Source organism: Zonotrichia albicollis, chromosome 5 (genome assembly GCF_047830755.1).
Source record: "Zonotrichia albicollis isolate bZonAlb1 chromosome 5, bZonAlb1.hap1, whole genome shotgun sequence".
NCBI lineage: Eukaryota > Metazoa > Chordata > Aves > Passeriformes > Passerellidae > Zonotrichia > Zonotrichia albicollis.
In genome coordinates this window covers 49,781,805-49,800,375 of record NC_133823.1, presented here as the reverse complement: position 1 = coordinate 49,800,375, position 18,571 = coordinate 49,781,805, and the positions used below count along the sequence as shown (strand labels likewise).

Below are 18,571 nucleotides of genomic sequence, written 5' to 3'. Positions count from 1 at the left end.
ACTGTCAAGGATGAAATTATTAGTGTATGGAGTTTATTCTGAATGGTAATGCTTCATTGTCTCCATTTCTCCAGAGCCATGTTTTTCATTGTCTGGGGCACATAAATTATACCTTTAAGCTGAGTGATGCTATAATTGGATTGTCAGGACTGGTCCACTCAAAAGCTTCCATTAATCATAGGCAGAGGGTAGGAACAGAAAATTTTCCTTTATCAACAAGTTGAGAGTCTAAGGTCATTGGCTTACATTTTTTTTAAGCTGCTTGTGATTCCCTTTGCCAAGCTGCATTGACACTTAAATGATCAAAGCTGCTTATAAAGGCTGTTGCTATGTGTGAGCAGATTTGAATTTAATAAAGCTTGTAGGAGATAAATGTATATTCTGCTAAGACTGATTAAATACATTGCTGAACTAAAGCACATGAGATTGAAGCCTAAAGATACACTGAGCTGGCTGCAGCACATTGGCCAGAATTTCCTGATTTTACATCACAGTTTGGTGGAAGCTAAAACACTGCACTGTAAGTGAAACCTGATTGATCAAAGTGAGTGGGGACAAATGAAAGCTGATACAGGAGCCCATGAACTTTATAGGTCTACTAAAATTTCACAGCACTGACAGTGCCTCTTCCTGTATCATAGAATAGAATCATAAATCATTTAGGCTGGAAAAGACCTCTAAGATCATTGAACTGTGTTCTTGCCATAGAGGGTGCAAGATTCAGGTTTGAAATGTCACAATTTAAAAACTTGATTTTATTCCAATTCAGAAGAAAAACAAGGGTTACGACATTTTAGGAAACATGGTCACTTGTAAAAAAAAGCAAAGTAAATACTAGAACTATTACATTTTATGTTTGATTTTTTTTGTTATCTATAAAATGTTGTTATGTATAATAAAGTATGAATTTGTAACAGAAGAGTAAGAGCTGTCCTCTCTGAAAACATTAAAACCAGAGTATGCTAAAAAATTCACTATCAAAACTGTTAAAAATTAAGGTAAGGTAACGTAAATCACAGAGTATGTTGAGTAAAGGGTTATTAGGTATAGTATAGGTTTATTAGAATTGAATATAGGTTTATTTAGTATATTGAGTATAGGTTTATTAGAATTGTCTGCTGTATTTTAAATGTATGTATCTTTTGATAGTTATCTGTTATCTAGCTACTTTTCAACTAGAAGAGATTGGTCTTCAGCACTTCAGCAGAATTGTGAAATCCTTGGACACAGCAAAAATGCAACAGGTACAAAACATTTAAAAAAATAATTAGCTGTTTATTGTCTTTGACTAATCAGACAACTTTTCTCAACTTTGAGAATAAATTAAATTGAGAAATTACTGTTATTTTCTGTTAAAATTCAGAAATTAAATTAGTATTTTTTACCAAAAAACCCTTCAATTTCTTTACTTACAGGGAGATTCTTATATTCAGTCAAAGATCAATTTAAATGTATTTTGTATAATCTGAGAAGGTCAAATAATCACATAATTTACAATTGTCCTAAGTTGCACATTCACTCTTGCCTCTGCTCACATTATTTCTTTGACATTATTTCTTTGCCTCTGCTCACATTATTTCTTTGATTATTTCTTTATTTTCTCTGCTCACATTATTTCTTTTTCTTTCTTCATTATTTCTCTTCTCACATTATTTCTTTAAAATCAAGTTTTTAAATTGTGAAACTTTAGAGAGGAGATGTTTTTCCATATGCAATGAATCTGTTGAAACTTGCAGTTCCTGATGTTTAGTGTTCTTCTTTCCCTTGAACAATCCACTACCACTTTCATTATCAAGCCTGTTGTGCTTCCATCACTTTTTCTCCTTCCCAAAAAATACTGGCTGGCTTGGAGCTATGCATGTACCAACTGCCCCAGTACAACATGCAACTGACCAAACCACTGCTGCCAAACAAAAGTGGGACAACAAAATTCTGCTTCCCTGTCCTTTTCTGAAGTAATGAATTTGGGGTTTCCTCCACTGTTTTTTGCTATTTTTTATTGTAACTGTAGAAACATGATTATCTTCTGCTTCTCTTTCAAAATCAAAGTGCTAATTATCTTAAAAGCTAAGTTGGACAGAGGAGCAGAAGGATAAACTGAGCAGCAGTGCTTTCTCATAAGCCCTGTTTTCTCAGGAAAATGGGCTAAAAATTAAATCACTGGTGACACAGCATCTGTAACCTTTGATTATCTAGATGTTTCAAAGCATAGTCTAAACATGCTGTTTGAATCACAAAGATGGAATTAAAGAGATAGGCAAATATTAATTATTAATACTCAAAAAGCTAAGGTTTATCCTCATAGTGATTACTTTGAATGTTCATGTGGATGCCAGTGTCTCTTTAATGATTAGAGTTGTTTTGCAATAGGGACAGAGTAGGTTAAATTGGTTTTAGATGGACTTACTATGGAATGCTTATTATTAATTCCATTCAGAGACAAAAATTAAATATTTCATTAACAGTTAAAAAGAACAGAGGAGTGGCTGGAAGAATTATCATAATCTGGTAGACAGACAAATCACTCTGTCTAAAATGCTCTCCCAGGCCCTTCTTTGGTAAACATCTTAGCCAGGAGCTACTGGATTGGATGCATCTTGAGCTCATTCAGCTAGCAACACAATTTTCCCACATCATGCCAATTACCTCTTGTTGATTCCATTCATCGAGGTTTATGTGGCTTAAGCAGCAGTGCCCTGATGCTCTGGTTTAGATAATGCCTCTTTCCTTGTCTGGAATAACCCGTTTCTGATAGGGAAGTGCTGCATATTCCAATGCTGCACACCTGCTATCACTGTAGCAGGTGTGACTTGGTTTGCTTAAGTATCTTACCAGATCCTCATCACCATGGCACCTAGATTTCCTTTTTTCTTGTATTAGAACAGTTTCTTTGTCTCCAAAGTGATGCTAGATTAAATTAATGCACCTGCAGCAGAGGGTTTAGAAGCAGCATTTTGTCCCCCCAGCAACAGAGATAAAAGAGCAGAAGGCAGATCTGCAGCCTTAGCAACAAAAGTTATCAGAAATTTGGGAGCCTCCTTCAAGATGCTGACCTCTAGATTCTGCCTGATGACTATTGTGTCTGAGTTCAGTTAGGACACTGAAAAAATATTCACATATATTTATGTAGGACAGATTTACTTCAATTAAAAATAAATTTAGCACATCACAGGATGAGTGGAATTTTCTTCATCATGCAGATAAACCTCACTCAGATGAATAGTCTTCAGGTGAATGATGTCAACCTATGGGAGATTTAAGACCTTTCTCTTAAAGACCTCTACGATGGAATCTATTCAACTCAAAGTCACAGTGTTTCCCTGTGTTTGATGAATGTTCAAATATTTTCATTTAGGCTGAATAACAATGCTGCTTCACTTACACATGTTCATCTGCTTGAACAGTAAATCACAAGGTCTCATTCTGTAATATTAAGAATACATGCAAACATTTTTTATGGTATTACAGAACCATGGGATAAAACTCATTCTTGTAACTTTAGTGTGATTATCCTTTTAAGAAATTAGCCATGCATTGCTGGTTCAAATCTATTTTTGTATTCTCTTAGTCTACATGCTATTCTTCTACATTTATTTTAAAATTTAAGGGTATGTGTCTTAGAGAAAATACACTATTGAAATAAAAAGTTGAAGTAAACAGCTTTGTAATTTCTGAATTGTCTTGTAAAAAATACAAAATACAGAATGTTTTCTTTCTAGCAGTTAAGAAACTGTTTTTTCTGCTCATGTTCTGATTGCTTCTAAAAGCAGTTCTACAGAACTTCTGAGATAATCAAAGGAATATCACTACATAAGAACTGGGCACAGTAATAGAATTTAAGATGAGGTAGGAATAGCAGGACATGATCAGCCTCATGGTGGATGGTGGGTAAAACCTGTCCAAGTTGGATCAATAATGTTTTCAGGCAGTGGTTGATCTGTGTGGAGAAACAGAACATGCTGTTTCCTGCAGTTAATTCCTTAACTCAAGATTCAAAATCTTATATTGTGAATGTAAGCAGTTCAGCTTTGCAAATGCCTACATGGATGTTACGATAATACCAGATGAGGACACTTCCCATTTTTTATTTGTTTTCTAGAAATCTGTATGATCCCACTGTGTAAAAGTGTGTTAAGAATAACAAGTTCAAATTCTTAAAAGTAAGGTATTAATTCAGCCCACCTGTAAAAGCGCATTACAAAACAGGCTTTAATTAGACACATTTGTGTTACTACAGCCAGAGTATACATTAAAATATAAACATGGGGTACAATTCATTGCTGGTGTAATTCCATCACTTCCAGAAGGGAAATGGTTCTTCATTACCATGCTATCTAAGTAGTGAAAATTTTGCAATGTTCAAGACAGAGGAGTAAGCAGAATAATGCTGTTACCAAATGACTACAAGTGACTTTGCTAAGGAGACAGAGCCTGGTGACATCCAAACAGAAATCTTAGAGAAGCCCCATTCTGTTGCTTTAAAAGCAATGACTGCTGATACTGGGTTTTCCACCTGTGTCTCATATGGCCAAAGACAAAACAGAAATATTAGGGATTTTTCCTAGCAATTCAGTTCAAAAAATAGAAAAGTTTCTTTTGTCTTATCACCATCAGTGATAGGGATTATCCATACTACGACTGTGGGTTCAGGCCCACTTTGGTCAGAAATGATGTCCAGTCATCCTACATTGCCATTTGTAATCCCTGCAGTGCCTGGATTCCAGGGCTGTGTTTCAAGAATTCTCTAGTATCATGCATATTGTGGCATATCCTTACTATAGTATTTCTCTGGGGACTGTGACTAAGACAGTACAAAAATATACATCACAGTGTTGATATCTGATTACACAGTTAGATATCAATATTCTCTACCTCAGGAGTACATAATAGCATTTATCAATCACATAATTACCTAATTGTTTTAATTTAGGGGGAAGTGCTAGTAATCAGTACAGGACTGGAGCTGCTGTAGGAAATCTCAAACTAATAGCCAGCTGTTAAATACAGCACTAGAAATCACTGGGTGCCTTTATTATAGTTTCATCTGCCTTGAAGAATTAGTTGAGTTGCTTTGTGAAAGATAGTTACAGCTATTATGACAGAGAGTCAGTGAGAGCTGAAACAGCAATTCAGAGATGTGGTTTCACAGTGGACAACTGACTGAACCCTTTGAGGATGGACTGCGATGTAGAAGAGGACACAGAGAGGGAGGAGTTCAGCTTAATGGAAGCTAGTGGAAAAAAAAAAGGGAATATTTACAAATGACCACCTGTAGTATTTCTATTTCTGTGAGCTCTCTGAATACCCAGAAATTTGAAAGCAGGTCAAACCTCAGGGTCTGTTATATTTTAAGTGTATCAGCTTATGATCAATACTGTATTATAGTCCCTGTATACACACTTGTCTCCATGGGTTTTTATAAACTTCATGTATAGTCAGGGTTTCCCATGAGATCAGTGCTGTGGTAGGGGATATGTTCACTGTAATCACACCAGCTGCTGGGATACCTGGATGTGCAATTTTGTTACAATCACTGGTAGAAGCAGTGTCTACACCGTGCATCCTTTCTGGTGGAAGTCAGTCTAGACTTTTGACATTGTATTTACACATTGCAGAAGTACAAATTACTGTTAGGTGACAAATTAAATCCAATATGCATGTGCTACAATGGAAGATCCTCTGTAAGGACAATGAATGACTTTCTAGACCAATGGGATGACTTGCACCCCTCACCATATGCTTATTAAACACCACAGAACCTGGAAGCATCAACAACCCAACTTCTTCACAATTCAACACTTAGTTTATAATCAAGCTTTTAGGGATAAAAGAACTTCTTTTGGATGGTGTATTGGTAAGCCGACACCTGCAAATTTAGGGAGCAGCAGTAGTTTCTAGGCAAGAATGGAAATCCAAGGGGGTAATATTAATTTAGTCCTGTAGTGCTGGTCAGTCTTTTGACAACCAAAAGCACAGTAGATTAAAATATGGCTAAATTCAAAGGTTAATTCCTTGGAAATGGAAAATACTATGGATTTCAAGTAGGAGGTTTTCTAAATCTGTAGGACATCTGCAGCAAACACCTTGAGTCAAATCTGAGTTGTTTGTAGCTGAATTATTCACAAAGTTCTGAAGCACCTTGGGCCTGGCACCACATTTGAATTACAAACTCCTTGGTAGTTCTGCAGAACTAAAAACTCAATACAAAAAATTCCATGGCTCTGTGTAAAACAACTTAAGGTGGGGCTCATGGTAAGTCTAATCTAATAAACTCTGCAAGTCTCCATTTGAAGCTTCTCTAAGTGACAGTGCACTGCTTCCCAGTATGTCTCATAATGTCAAAATTATTTAGTGGACCTTTTTGCTTTTACTGTGATTATTTCAGTGCCATACTTGTACTTTCATTTCCAATAATTTTAATGGAAGAGCTAAGGTTCAAGTTTGGAATTTATATTGCTGTAAATGCTGCAGGCTGAATCTGAATGCCATTTTTCAAGAGTGTTTCAAAAGGCCATTTGAATACTTCAAGATTTAAAGAAAGGCTTTTGACCTTCTGGTGAACTGGAGTGGCAAACAAAAGTTCAAATGTTAGTTGTTATTTCTCCAGCATGTAGACCCCTATAATGTATAAGTGTGCCAAATTTCAGTCTTTTCTTTTAATGGGAATATGCCATTAAAAGAAAAAGCCACATTGTATAGCATTTACTATAGTTTTCCCCAATTATCTCTGCCCAGTTCCCAGGAAGCTGAAAAGAATTTAAATCATTCAGGTGCAGTGTCTGGCCTGACATATTTCTTGGCTTCATGGGTCTTCTGGTTCTAGATAATCAGAAGTCCACTTGGGTATATTAGACTATGAAACTCTACTGTAAAATTATACTAAAATCAGTGTATTCCAGTAGTAATTAATTTTGGATAAAACCTGTAGGGGGATACAGTATGGGTAAATGAAGGTGGTATAGAATGTAATCATATCCCCTAAAGAGTTGCAGCTGAACCAATTACCAAAGATTAGGAGCAGGCCTGATGTTAACAGGCCACAGCTGTAGCCAATAAGAACAGCATTATAAAAGAGCGGATTGATGGGAACTGGAGTGAGATGATTACTGCAAAGATCAGGAAGAGTCAGTGCTTAGAGGAGCTGCCTATGAGAACCATCAAGGAGGTGTGAAACTCTGGTGGTATGGAATCCTTGCACTATAATGATAGTAGAAATCTTGATATGTAAAACAACAAAAGCCTTTTTTTTTCACAATGTTTGAAGCAAATTAAAGATGAATCAACACATCTCTATGTTGGAGCTTGTAGATTATTTTTTGTTTTGCCATGAAAAAAAATTTTTAGTATCTAAAAGTGTCTCACAAAATAGAGCTAAAAGAGATGGGACTGTCCACCAGCTAATAAGAACCAAAAAATACAAAGCATCTGTTTGTAATTACAAGGTCAAATACAAGCAAGTTCTTCAGCAGTGTTTGTTGTAAAAGCAACTGTCTTTTTGGAGTCTTATATACACCATATCTCAAATATTCATATTTAAAAGGAACAACTTATTATTAGTTTCTTAGGTTCTTCTTCAATGACTTGCACCTGAACACATGGATAAAAGATGAATGGAGTCACATCTACGATTCTGTGTATGTGAAAGAGAACTTGATTGATCCACTGCTAAGGTAAGTAGTGTTTAAGTAGCGTCTGGCCACCTTGAAGTTTAAAAGCTGGGGAAAGCTTCTCCTGAAAGCTCATATTTCTGTTAAAGTGTTTCTCCTATTGAAGTCACTTGAAACTCTCCTTGTCTTCACAAGACTTTAACAAGCCCTTTTACTTACCCAGAGGCAAGGTTCTCTCTCAGGAAAGTCCTTTCACAGCTGTTGTACATTTGCTTCCTAATGCTCCTGAATAGATAAAACATCATCTTCTGGAAAAAAGTAAAATAAAAGGTTCAAGTTATCTTGGAGTCGTGCCTTATCAGTCACTTCAACATCTGTATGACGTTAACTATTTTTAAAAATGTCTGACTTCCCTGATTGTGGCTTTATGTGCAGATTTGTTTGTACTGATGGTCATAAAATCCTTTCTGAGCAAATCAGATAAACATATAAGCAAGTATTTTATTTATTTACACAGTTGCAGCATCATTTAACAGCTTAAATGCTCTGAGGTGCAACAGCTCATTAGTTAGGTGGTGATATGGTAGCAACTCTACTCTTGCCAAACTGGAACATTTTCATGTGGAGAAATAGTAGCTCTGCAGCCTAGTGGGTCACTTTTTATTCTCATTTTTCCCTAGAACAGGTAAATTACACCAGTGTGGCTGCAGTCACACATCCTTCTCAATGTGGTATAGATTAACCCAGATGATGGCAAAAAATGTTCGACAAAAACATGCCTTGAACAATATCAGCTGAAAAGGAGTTTTGCATCTGGATCTGTCATATCAAAGTCTCTAGAATAATCCTTTCATACTTTGTAGTTTATTAGTGCTTTAGCAAATATATAACATATATTTGGTTTGCACTAATCTGAGTTCTACAGGGACCACAAGGATATATCTGAAGTCAGAATTTGACTCAAAATATTCCATTGTAGTGATTCTAGTTATACTAAGTGCTTAGAATAGTATAAAAATACAGATAGTTATGGAGACACACATGCATACCCACGGAGCTCTTGCACATGCATGCAGGCTGAGGCTTAGGCCACTGCTTGTTTCATTAGCACCAAGTTGATTGGAGCTGTCCTTCACAGTCAGTTACACTCAGAGTAATGAACCCATGTTTTGCCTGGAAGTGGCAAATGTAAGTTATACAAGAATGTTCAAGACTAGATTTGGTTACTGGGTTTGAAACATCCTTCAGGGGTCTGAGGATGCAGTGATGAATTTAGTCAGTTCAGTGGCTGCAATTCTTTTAAATGTGTCCTTGTGTTCCTCTTTCTAATATCAGTGAGGTTAATATAAAGAGTCTTATTTATTTTAGTGGAGCTTCATTACTTGCATAAGTTACTTGCAAGCCTCACCCTGTAATAACAGTAACAGAATAACAGTCATATAAACAATTTACTGTAAATTTTCATTGTGATCTGCTTTTTAAGTTCTGGGGAAGCTCCATTGCATGTGTAATATATAAGGATATAACATATATAGAGGAAGAACATCTGGCTTGAAGCTGTCACTGTAATTAGTCTGTGATACCTGTTTGTTTTATCTTTAATCTGTATCTTGCTGTCAATCCTTAGAAGAAGTCTGAACCTTATTACAAGCCCAAAGCTACAGAAATCAAAATCTTGGCTGCCCCCAGGGCTCACTGAGGATTCATTTGGTAATTCACCAAACTCCTTGGATCTTTCTGTTTTTTCTGTTAGAACTGCCTGTGCTCTAAGATGGATCTGCATGTTCTCTGTTGGTACTCAGATCACTGTTCATAATCTCTTCATCTAAGTGTGTGAAGTGTGCAATTAGCCTATAGCAGCTGCTTTTCTGACCCCTGATCTGTCCCTGCCACAAAACCAACTGGCCAGATAGATAGTTGTTTATTCCATAAAAACTGGGGCTATTTCACCACTAGTCATCTGGGTGGACAGCATCTATCAAGAGGTGAAATAACACAGTGTAGCTAAATCCTGAGTACAGATTCATAGGTTAGTTTTAATAAAATTGAATGGCAGAAAGCATTACAGAATTTGCACCAATGCCAACCTCATCTACTGTTTGTATGAAAGAGAAAAATAAAATAAACTTGAAAACTCTGGGTTTATTTGAAGGTGGCAGCCAAAAGTGCAGCAACTGATTGAAAAGCTCACAGATAATTTAAGTAATCGTTCCAGCACTGTCAAGACTTCAAGAGTCACTCAGCCAAAGGAATTTAATTTGACTGCACCCAAGCCACGTGCCATTCCTCCACCTTCACCAGCACCTCTGCCAGTACTGCCTAAAAGACAACCTGTAAGTTGGTTTAGTTTTTGAAAGACACTAAATTTCATGTATGCTTTTGCACAAAATGGTAGGGGAGTTAATAATCTAAATTTAGGGTTTTTTGCAAATGAGTTCTCATTAAAATAAATGGAGAAGCAGTTTTGCTGGAAATGAGATGGACTCTAGGTTTGCAGCTCCTCCTTGAAGGTGGAATTTTATTTGTCATAATGCTGAATCTCTAAAATTAAAGCTTTCAGTTTAAATTTATTGCTCATGTAAAAATGAGACTAGATTTGTCTTTGGAATGCTAAGTTATTTTACTTATTGTCTCAGATTGTGATTTAGTTACACTGGTACAAATCAGTACCACAGCTGATGTTATCTCATGGGGTAAAGCAAACAGGATCTGGGATTAAGCTAGTATGAGTAACTTAATAAAGACTGCAAAATCATCTGTATTTAAATACAGTGGGAAGTGAGCTTAGAAATCATAGATTTGGGCATTATCTGCCACCTTGTATTAGCACTTCAAGTTTTAAATAATACATGTGTTGAATGCTCTTAGAGACCATTTACATCTCAGGATGGCAGAGCAATTTAATGGTAGTGTGTTATATGGTTAATGGGATTTTACATTGAAACAGCTTAATACCAGGCTCTGAAAAACTGCATTTAATAACTACTTAATCAGTATAGGAATGAGTCATGTTGCTGTCATTTTAGAACTTTGTGCTGTGCAGCCCATCTTAGAATAAATTTGCTTTAATGCAGATGCATTTAGTGAAGTTCATTTGTGTTGTTTGGATTATACTAAATTTGGTTTACTTTCTGGCCAGTTTACTTTGCAAATTTAAAGCTTGTGTGAATCTAAAACCATTAGTGTAGTAGTGAAATAACTTCTATTCATTTCTGTACCTCTCTCAGCAATTAAACTTCACTTTACTTTGCCACATTGTTGCCAGTATCACCAGTTTACCTCTTGAAATGAACAGAGACTGAAAACACAGCTCACATGGCAGGAGAGGGTCAGTAAGGTGAGACCCAGCCATACTGTGGCTCCTGCATGCAGGAGGGTTCTGTGTAATTTAGAGGAGCATAAAGAAATACAACTCTTCCACATTACATCCTATGATCTGCTGCAGAAATGTTCTCATCCATTTTCTCACAAAAGTGTTCATTTTATGAAATACCAATTTGTTACTCATGAGTCTCATGCACCTGTCAAAGAATTTGTCACATGGTTATCAGCAGGGACTATTGTAGCCACAACCCACAGTTACTGCTCCTCATTGGAACAACTGTACAGAACTATATGGAGGCAGCTGGAATTTGAGCAATAGGTTATTGTATCCCTGTGCTGCAATTAGTTCATTCTGATTAGCAGGATTATTATATTTTTAGGTATTGCTTTCTAGCACTACCTTATTCCAGGCATTTGTTTCCAAGTAAGAGGAGATGTGTCACATTGACTGGGTCAGGATCTGGGATGGCACTGGCATCCTGTGTGCTGGGCACACACTGCCTTCTCAGGGGAGTGCTGGGCTGTGGGTTATCGCAGAGGGCAGGCCAGTTGTCCTTGTGACCTGTAAGGAGATGGGATTCCCTGTGGCATTCACATTCTCTGAAAAAAATCCCTTTGCCCAGGATTTTTCTCCTGGGAAGCTGAGAAGCCTCAGAGAGAGGGAAAACAATTTTCATCTCATTTGCTTCTCCTGTGTTTTGTTCATGTGGAATGTGTTTGGAGATTGTTTACCCACAGGTGATTGTTTCATTGGATTCTGGTGTGAGTTGTTTTCACTCTTTGGCCAATTGGGCCCAAGCTGTGTCAGGACTCTGGAAAGAGTCACAAGTTTTCATTATTATCTTTTTAGCATTCAGTAAGTATCCTTTCTGTATTCTATAGTATAGCATAGTGGTCTTTAATATAATATAGTATCATAAAGTAATAAATTAGCCTTCTGAGAACATGGAGTCAGATGCATCATTCCTGCCTTCATTGGGGCATTCCCTGCAAATACAGTTAATTCCCCACTGGCCTTGGAAAGTAACTGGCCTTGGGGTAACATAGCCCTAGAAGTTTAGAATAATCATTTATCATCATAAATGTTCATCAAAAATGGGAGTCACTTGTAGGGGAATAGAATATAGGTAAATAAAGGTAGTATAGAAAATAATCGTATCCCTAAAGAGTTGCAGCTGAGCCAATTACTAAAGATTAGGAGCAGGCCTGATGTTAACAGGCCACACCTGTAGCCAATAAGGAGAGTGTTATAAAAGAGTGGATTGGTTGGTTGGGGGAACTGGAGTCAGTGGCTGCTGTGAGGACAAGGAAGAGTCAGTGCCTGGAGGAGCTGCCTACGAGAAACATCAAGGAGGTATGAAACTCTGGCAATATGGAACCCTTGCCATGTAATGAATATAGAACCTTTGTAACATAATGACAACAGTCACTAAGTTAAAAGGAAAAACATTTTAGTTTTGAGATTTAATTATAAAACAATTCACTTCAAATATTTGGTCTAAAGGTTATAAATTCATGTCTCCAGTGGCCTTGCACACATGCACATGGATGCAGACACAAGAGTGCCCATACGCATGCACACATTCACAAATACAGTCCTACAAGGAACAAATGAGTGCTTTACCTTGAGGTGTGCAAAGGAAACAAATGCAGACAGGTGCCTGAACCTGATAACATGCAGAATTATTTAGACACATTCAACTTTCTTGGGTATCTTGGCCTAGAGTACTAAAATCCATTCTTTTAATATCAGCACTATATTAAGGTGATAAGATTATGCAATTATTTTAAAATTTTCTATAAACCAGTTGTATATTAAAAACAAAGGCTTCACTGGGATGTTATTGTAACACCATTCAGCCAAATTTAATGTATTTTTTAGATATTTTTTCTATTATTTCAGCTGGGCTTTGTGAGTGAAGCCACTGATTGTTTAAAGTAATTAAATGAGTGAAATATTTTAGCCAGTAGAGAGGATTCTGTTTGCAAATAACAGACCCACCAATATATTTGTGATCTTATCTATAAAAGTAACAACACATAATAAAATAGCATTGCATTAGCTTTCCCTTGTCCATCTTATGACAGTAACTTTAAAAAATAGAAGAGTAATGAGCACCAAAGTTCAAAGTGATTATTCATTTTTCTCTTCTTTAAACATCTTGTAGTAGCTGCTCCCTAAATAATCCCCTGGTTAAGGGATTTCCTACAGGCTATGTGAGGCTGACCACTGCCTGGAGAGGGAAGGCAAAGTTGGTCTCTCTTATTCCCATTCCCCTTTTTCACATTTGGATTAATTAGGTACAGTTTGGCCTTTTTTATCTCTGTTGCTGTAATTTACAATTTATTTATAGTGATTTTTTATCCTCTTCCAACAATTGGATAATAGCTGTACTGTCTGGCTATCTGCTTGTACTCATCCCCATGGGCTAAATCACAATGCAAAGAATGTTTTTGAAACAGCTGATGGAAAAGGCTCCTCCTTCAATTACTTGGAATAAGCATAGCAGTTTCTGAGGAGAGATTTTCAGCTTACTCTGGCAGATGAGTGCAGTTTGCAGGTAAAGCACATGAGTAGGAAGAAGAGTGAAATAAACTGATATTCACTGCCTGTGGAACCCTTTGCAGATCATCTGGGCTTTCATTTCTCCATCTCTAAAAGCATAATAAAAATTCTTAGGTACTTCTGGGAAATACTTTCACTGCTACTTCACTTTAAAAGCTCACAAGAATACTTGAGCAGTCTCACCAGTGCATTTAATTGCTAGCTTCTTCTGTTTGTGCATTTGTTTTACCTGTAGATAAAGATGTTGCATAGCAAAGGCAGTGGAAAGTCCATCAGGTTCATGATTTTTTCAAGTGTAGTTCATTATATAGACCAACAAAGCTAGATGGGATTCCCATGTTCCTTGAACTGACCTCCAGTACAAGACAGAATATATATTTTCCCCATTAGTTCTGTAACTTTTAATTGATCTAGCACATTTTTAACAAGATAAATATTTAGGCAGGTGCCCAGCAAACTGTCAGACTCTCTCACCCACTCCTCTCAAGGGGACATCTGGTCTTTTTTCAGAGCTTACTCTGGGATAAATTTATTGCTCAAGCAAATACAGAAATCAACCTGAAGTCCCATTGTCCTGCTGGTCCAACTGACAGCCAGTCCTGTCCTGCTCATTTTAGCTGACATGTGATTGCTTTCCCAGCTCTTTGACTGATGCTGAAGGGACCCTCTGAGTTCTTTACCTGCCAAACATTTAATCCACACCTCCAAAGGTTTTCCCTTACAAGGACATTGGGACAGCCATGGTAAACCAAAGGCCCTTTTTGCCCAGTGTCTTTTCCCAGTAGTGCTTAAACACTGAGCTCTGGGAAGACCAGAGGGATGGAACATCTGCTTTTCTCCAGCTTCCTTCTCAGGGTCCCACCATTCAGCTCCAAGACCTCCTCAGTTACAATGAAGTTCCTGGGTATTTATTAAACTTCAAAGGATTTCACTTCCCTGAACTTCTTTGGAGTCTGTAACTTGTTCCTACCACCACACACAGTGCCACTTTATAGCTTTACTTTATTCAGCTGCCCTATCTGGCTGCTGTTGCTGTGAAAGTCAGGTTTATGAAATGCCAAACAGAACTGTTCCCATTCTGGAAATATTTTTCTCCCCTTGATAGGGCCTATAGGATTTATTGTTGCTTTAGCCTTTCTTGAATTACTTCCAATATTGTCTGTTTTTCTGGTCTTTTGAGCAGAGGTTATGTTATATTGAATAGAACTGAAAAGTTGGGTAGCTCCAACTAATTGGAATCTGTCCCTGTCTTCTAGAGTGACACTAATAGAAAAGAATCAATATTTTAAAAAATTAACTGCTGCTGTTCTCCAGTAAAAGTGGATGAGCTTTTTTTGCCTGCAAGAATGTGTCACTTGGAATGTTTTATATCCCCTATTCTAGAGATTTTTGTCTTTTAATATAGGTTCCTCCAAGCATCTATAAGCCTCCAAAGGAAAGAAAGCAACTAGAGGAAATCAAAACAAAAAATATCCAAAAAGCAAAAGTAAGTGTATTTTGTTCTTCTTCTATCCTTTCCTTTCTTCTAAACTAGTTTTTCTTTGTTGTTTTATCTTCACAAATCTTGAACTTTATCTGAAATATATCTGCTTTTGCAACTAAATAGCTCATGCCTTTTCTCTAGAGTCATGAAGTTTCTATCCTCTGCTCTGTTTTAGCACTCTTTTTCCCACCTTCTTTATTTTATTAATAGTCCAGGACAAGGTTCACCTTTTACTCACTATAAGTACCATATGGGAAATTTTGCAAGCAGCCATATAAAGTAGCAGAAACGTGATTATTTTCTTTTCTTCACAATGGTCCTTCTAGTCCCATGGACATGTGCATATATAGGGTATTCACTTATTTATTAAGGCTTCAAATTACAAAATAAATTCAGTATTTTTGAGGGTTTTTTCTGTAATAACTGGAAAATAACCATGTTATTCACTTTTTAAAAATACCAGCAGATTCTGACTTTTTTGTGCAGACTTCATACTCTTACATATTCTTCATACACTGCCTTCAACAGACTGAGTGTGAGGTTATCTTGGTTTGTAAAGAAACAGAGTATATGGTCTGTGTGTTAAGACAGCAGGAGAAGGGAGGGCCTGGAAAAAACAGCTCTAGCTATTTGATCCAAACTTTGACATGAATCTTGTTCAATGAGGTAGCTCATAGTTAAAGCAGATTGTTGTCTTCTCCTTGGAAAGCAATTAATTAAATGCCCATTTCCACTTTCTTTCTCCATTCCCAAACTGTTGTCACCATATCCAATCAAATAACAATATAAACTTGATAAAAGGTATGCCATGTGGCTCCTGTTTATCAGGACTCTCCCACCCCCATTCTGAAAATGCCTGACTGGTTTTTACTTCCCAATACAAGTCTATTCATTACTGGCTGTCCTCATGTCCATGTGAAAGGGACACTGAATTCTGTTCCTAAACTATGGTGAAAGCTATAATGTGTGACAGATTCTGACTATGCATTCCTTTTGCTGTTCCATCAGGTTACCTATGCTTGATATTTCTTTATAAAACAATACAGCATGATTTTTTATCCTTTTATAGTTTCCATATCATGGGGAAAGCACATCTATTTGTCTGTGTGCTTATTTCCATGTTAAAAACTTTCTAGAAAAACTGGGAAAGAAAAGCTAAATATCACAGTGCCTATACCATTAAAAATCTATGACAGCTGTAAAATCACTTAGCAACCAACCACATTCTTCAATAAAGAAAATGCATTCATACGAGAAACAAAGATAAACCACTACAGAAATTATAGCTACAGTAACAGCAGTTTTTTGTCACTTCTGCAATGCTATTAAAGGCATTCAGACCATTCACAAAGGTCAATTCCCTAGACTGTTTTCTAAGCAAGCTGAAATGATGGGTGCTAGCAGAAATTTGTATGAAAAATGCCATTTGTTTCATAGCATTTCTGCAGAAGCTGTAAGAACCACATCTGAGCAACTGTGAGGAATGAGAACACTAGAAGCCACACTCTAGACAGTTATAGAAACACTGATGTTATCAGCTGCTGCCCAGAAAGCCATTAGAAAATTTAGTCATTGTTTCACAGCTTTGATTAGAGATTTGGTTTACAAACAAAATAAATATTAAAAAAATGAAAATATGATTGCCTGTAATTCCCTGTATAATGACTTGGCTTTAATGCCAGGAGTGTGTCTATTGAATCAGCCGCGGTGGAGTGATACCCTGAACGTAATTCTCTAATGTAGCTCAAAACCAAAGCCATGGTGTTGTCAGCAGTCTGAAAACAGTTCCTGCCAATGGTACTGATGTGGCATAATATGATATAATTATGATATTTATGATTATGATATTTTTAAACTGGTATCTGGACAAGCAGCATGTTTCATGATGGGCAGGTTTATCAAAGGCCTGATGTCCTGTGCAAAGGATACATCCAGGCAGAACTGTGTAGAGAAAATCAATACTTGCTTACTTCAGGTCTTTAATCAGGAGTGAAAATGTATGTAAATACTTAGTCAAGCTTTTGGAATTCATCTTGGGACCAGTGTTGTTTCTCATCTCCATTAATGACACAGATGAAGGAACTGGGTGCACCCTCAGCACATGCGCAGCTGACACACCTGAGGGACAAGACTCCATCCCCAGGGACCTGGACAAGCTCCACAAGTGGCCCATGGCAATCTCATGGGCTCTAACAAGACCAAGTGCTGGTGACCCAGGGCAGCTCCCAGTGCCAGCCCAGGCTGGGGAGGAACAGATCCAGAGCAGCCCTGAGAAGGACGTGGGGCTGCTGTGGCTGAGGGGCTGGACATGACCCAGCCATGGGCACTCCCAGCCCAGAAACCTCCCTGTCCTGGGCTCACCCAGAGCCCATGGGCAGCAGGTGAGGGAGGGGATTCTGCCCCTCTGCCCACTCAGGTGAGACCCCACCTGCAGCACTGCCTTCAGCTCTGGGGCCCCACCACAGAGGACATGGGCCAGTTGGAGCAAGTCCAGAGGAGGCCACCAAGAGGGATGGAGCACCTCTCCTATGAGGAAAGGCTGAGAGAACTGGGCTTCTTCAGCCTGGACAAGAGAAGGATTCAGGGTGACCTAACTGGGGTCTTCCAGTACCAGAAGAGAGCCCACAGGAAGGATGGAGAGAGACTTTTTACAAGAGCTGGGAGTGACAGGATGAGGAGGGGTGGCTTCAAACTGCAGGAGGGAAGCTTTGTATTAGATATTAGGAAGAAATTCTTAACTGTGAGGATGGTGAGGCACTCACACAGGATGCTTAGAAAAGTTATGGATGTGTTTAAGGCCAGGTGGGATAGAACTCTGAGCAACCTGGTCTAGTGAGAGGTGTCCCTGCCCATGGCAGAGGCTTTGGAACAAGATGATCTTTAAGGTCCCTTCCAACCCATCCCGTTCTATGATTCTGATGATAGTGGCTGAGGCTATAAGACTTTTTGAGACTTAAAATTACTCTTAGAGAACTTTGATGTACCACACTCTTTAAGAGAATTGTTTTAATTTTAGGATCTGCTCCTAGAGGCAAATACTAACCAGTTCAGGTGTGCAACCATCAAGCCTGAAAAGAGAGAGGTATGGTGCAAAACACATGCTGAAAAATTCCCCAGTAGGGAGATGAAATATGACTGGAGTATTTAAAGATATCTTAGAGTATTTAAATATATGTTTATTTGGGCTTAGGAATTTTGTGCTATGATTTATTGCTATAGTGTCATTTCACATCCCTATTCTTGCATTTGCCTCTTTTTATGTATAATGTACAACCCCCTTTTCTTATACTTCTGGTGCTGCTTTATAGTTTTCCTAACTTTGAGACAACCTTTCTGGGAAACTGCTCCAACAAATCTCCAAACTGGCAATATTTCTCTAAATCCACATATTATTTTTCCATTAACTTCGATGCCACAGAGCAGCCAAGCTGAGGGAATAATGGTCCCGTTCATACAGAATCCTTGCTTTGGTTGATTCCCAGTTCACAGTTAAGTCACCAATCTATGTATGTAATATATTCATTTCAGCATCAGTGCTGCATATTCTATTCTCTCTGTTCATCCCCATGATACCAGACAGTTTCACATCAG

General features: G+C 37.7%; 1 protein-coding gene and 1 long non-coding RNA gene across 4 annotated transcripts in view; one reads left to right on the top strand and one right to left on the bottom strand.

Annotated features, from left to right (window-relative positions):
- The window catches only part of CFAP99 (cilia and flagella associated protein 99), a 54,442-nt gene that overhangs the window by 15,037 nt on the left and 20,834 nt on the right, over positions 1-18,571 (top strand). The window contains exons 4-8 of one of the 3 annotated variants that reach the window (XM_005485763.4): positions 1,150-1,244; positions 7,558-7,670; positions 9,760-9,940; positions 14,903-14,983; positions 17,997-18,062. In XM_005485763.4, the coding sequence (XP_005485820.3) occupies positions 1,150-1,244; positions 7,558-7,670; positions 9,760-9,940; positions 14,903-14,983; positions 17,997-18,062 (536 nt within the window). The remainder of the gene's footprint in view (positions 1-1,149; positions 1,245-7,557; positions 7,671-9,759; positions 9,941-14,902; positions 14,984-17,996; positions 18,063-18,571) is intronic. The other 2 variants (XM_014266083.3, XM_074541656.1) reach the window with 2 other exon arrangements.
- LOC141729181 (uncharacterized) overlaps positions 1-18,571 on the bottom strand; it is a 39,429-nt gene that overhangs the window by 2,361 nt on the left and 18,497 nt on the right. Inside the window, exon 2 of the long non-coding RNA XR_012580491.1 lies at positions 7,827-7,915. This is a non-coding gene — a long non-coding RNA (uncharacterized LOC141729181). The remainder of the gene's footprint in view (positions 1-7,826; positions 7,916-18,571) is intronic.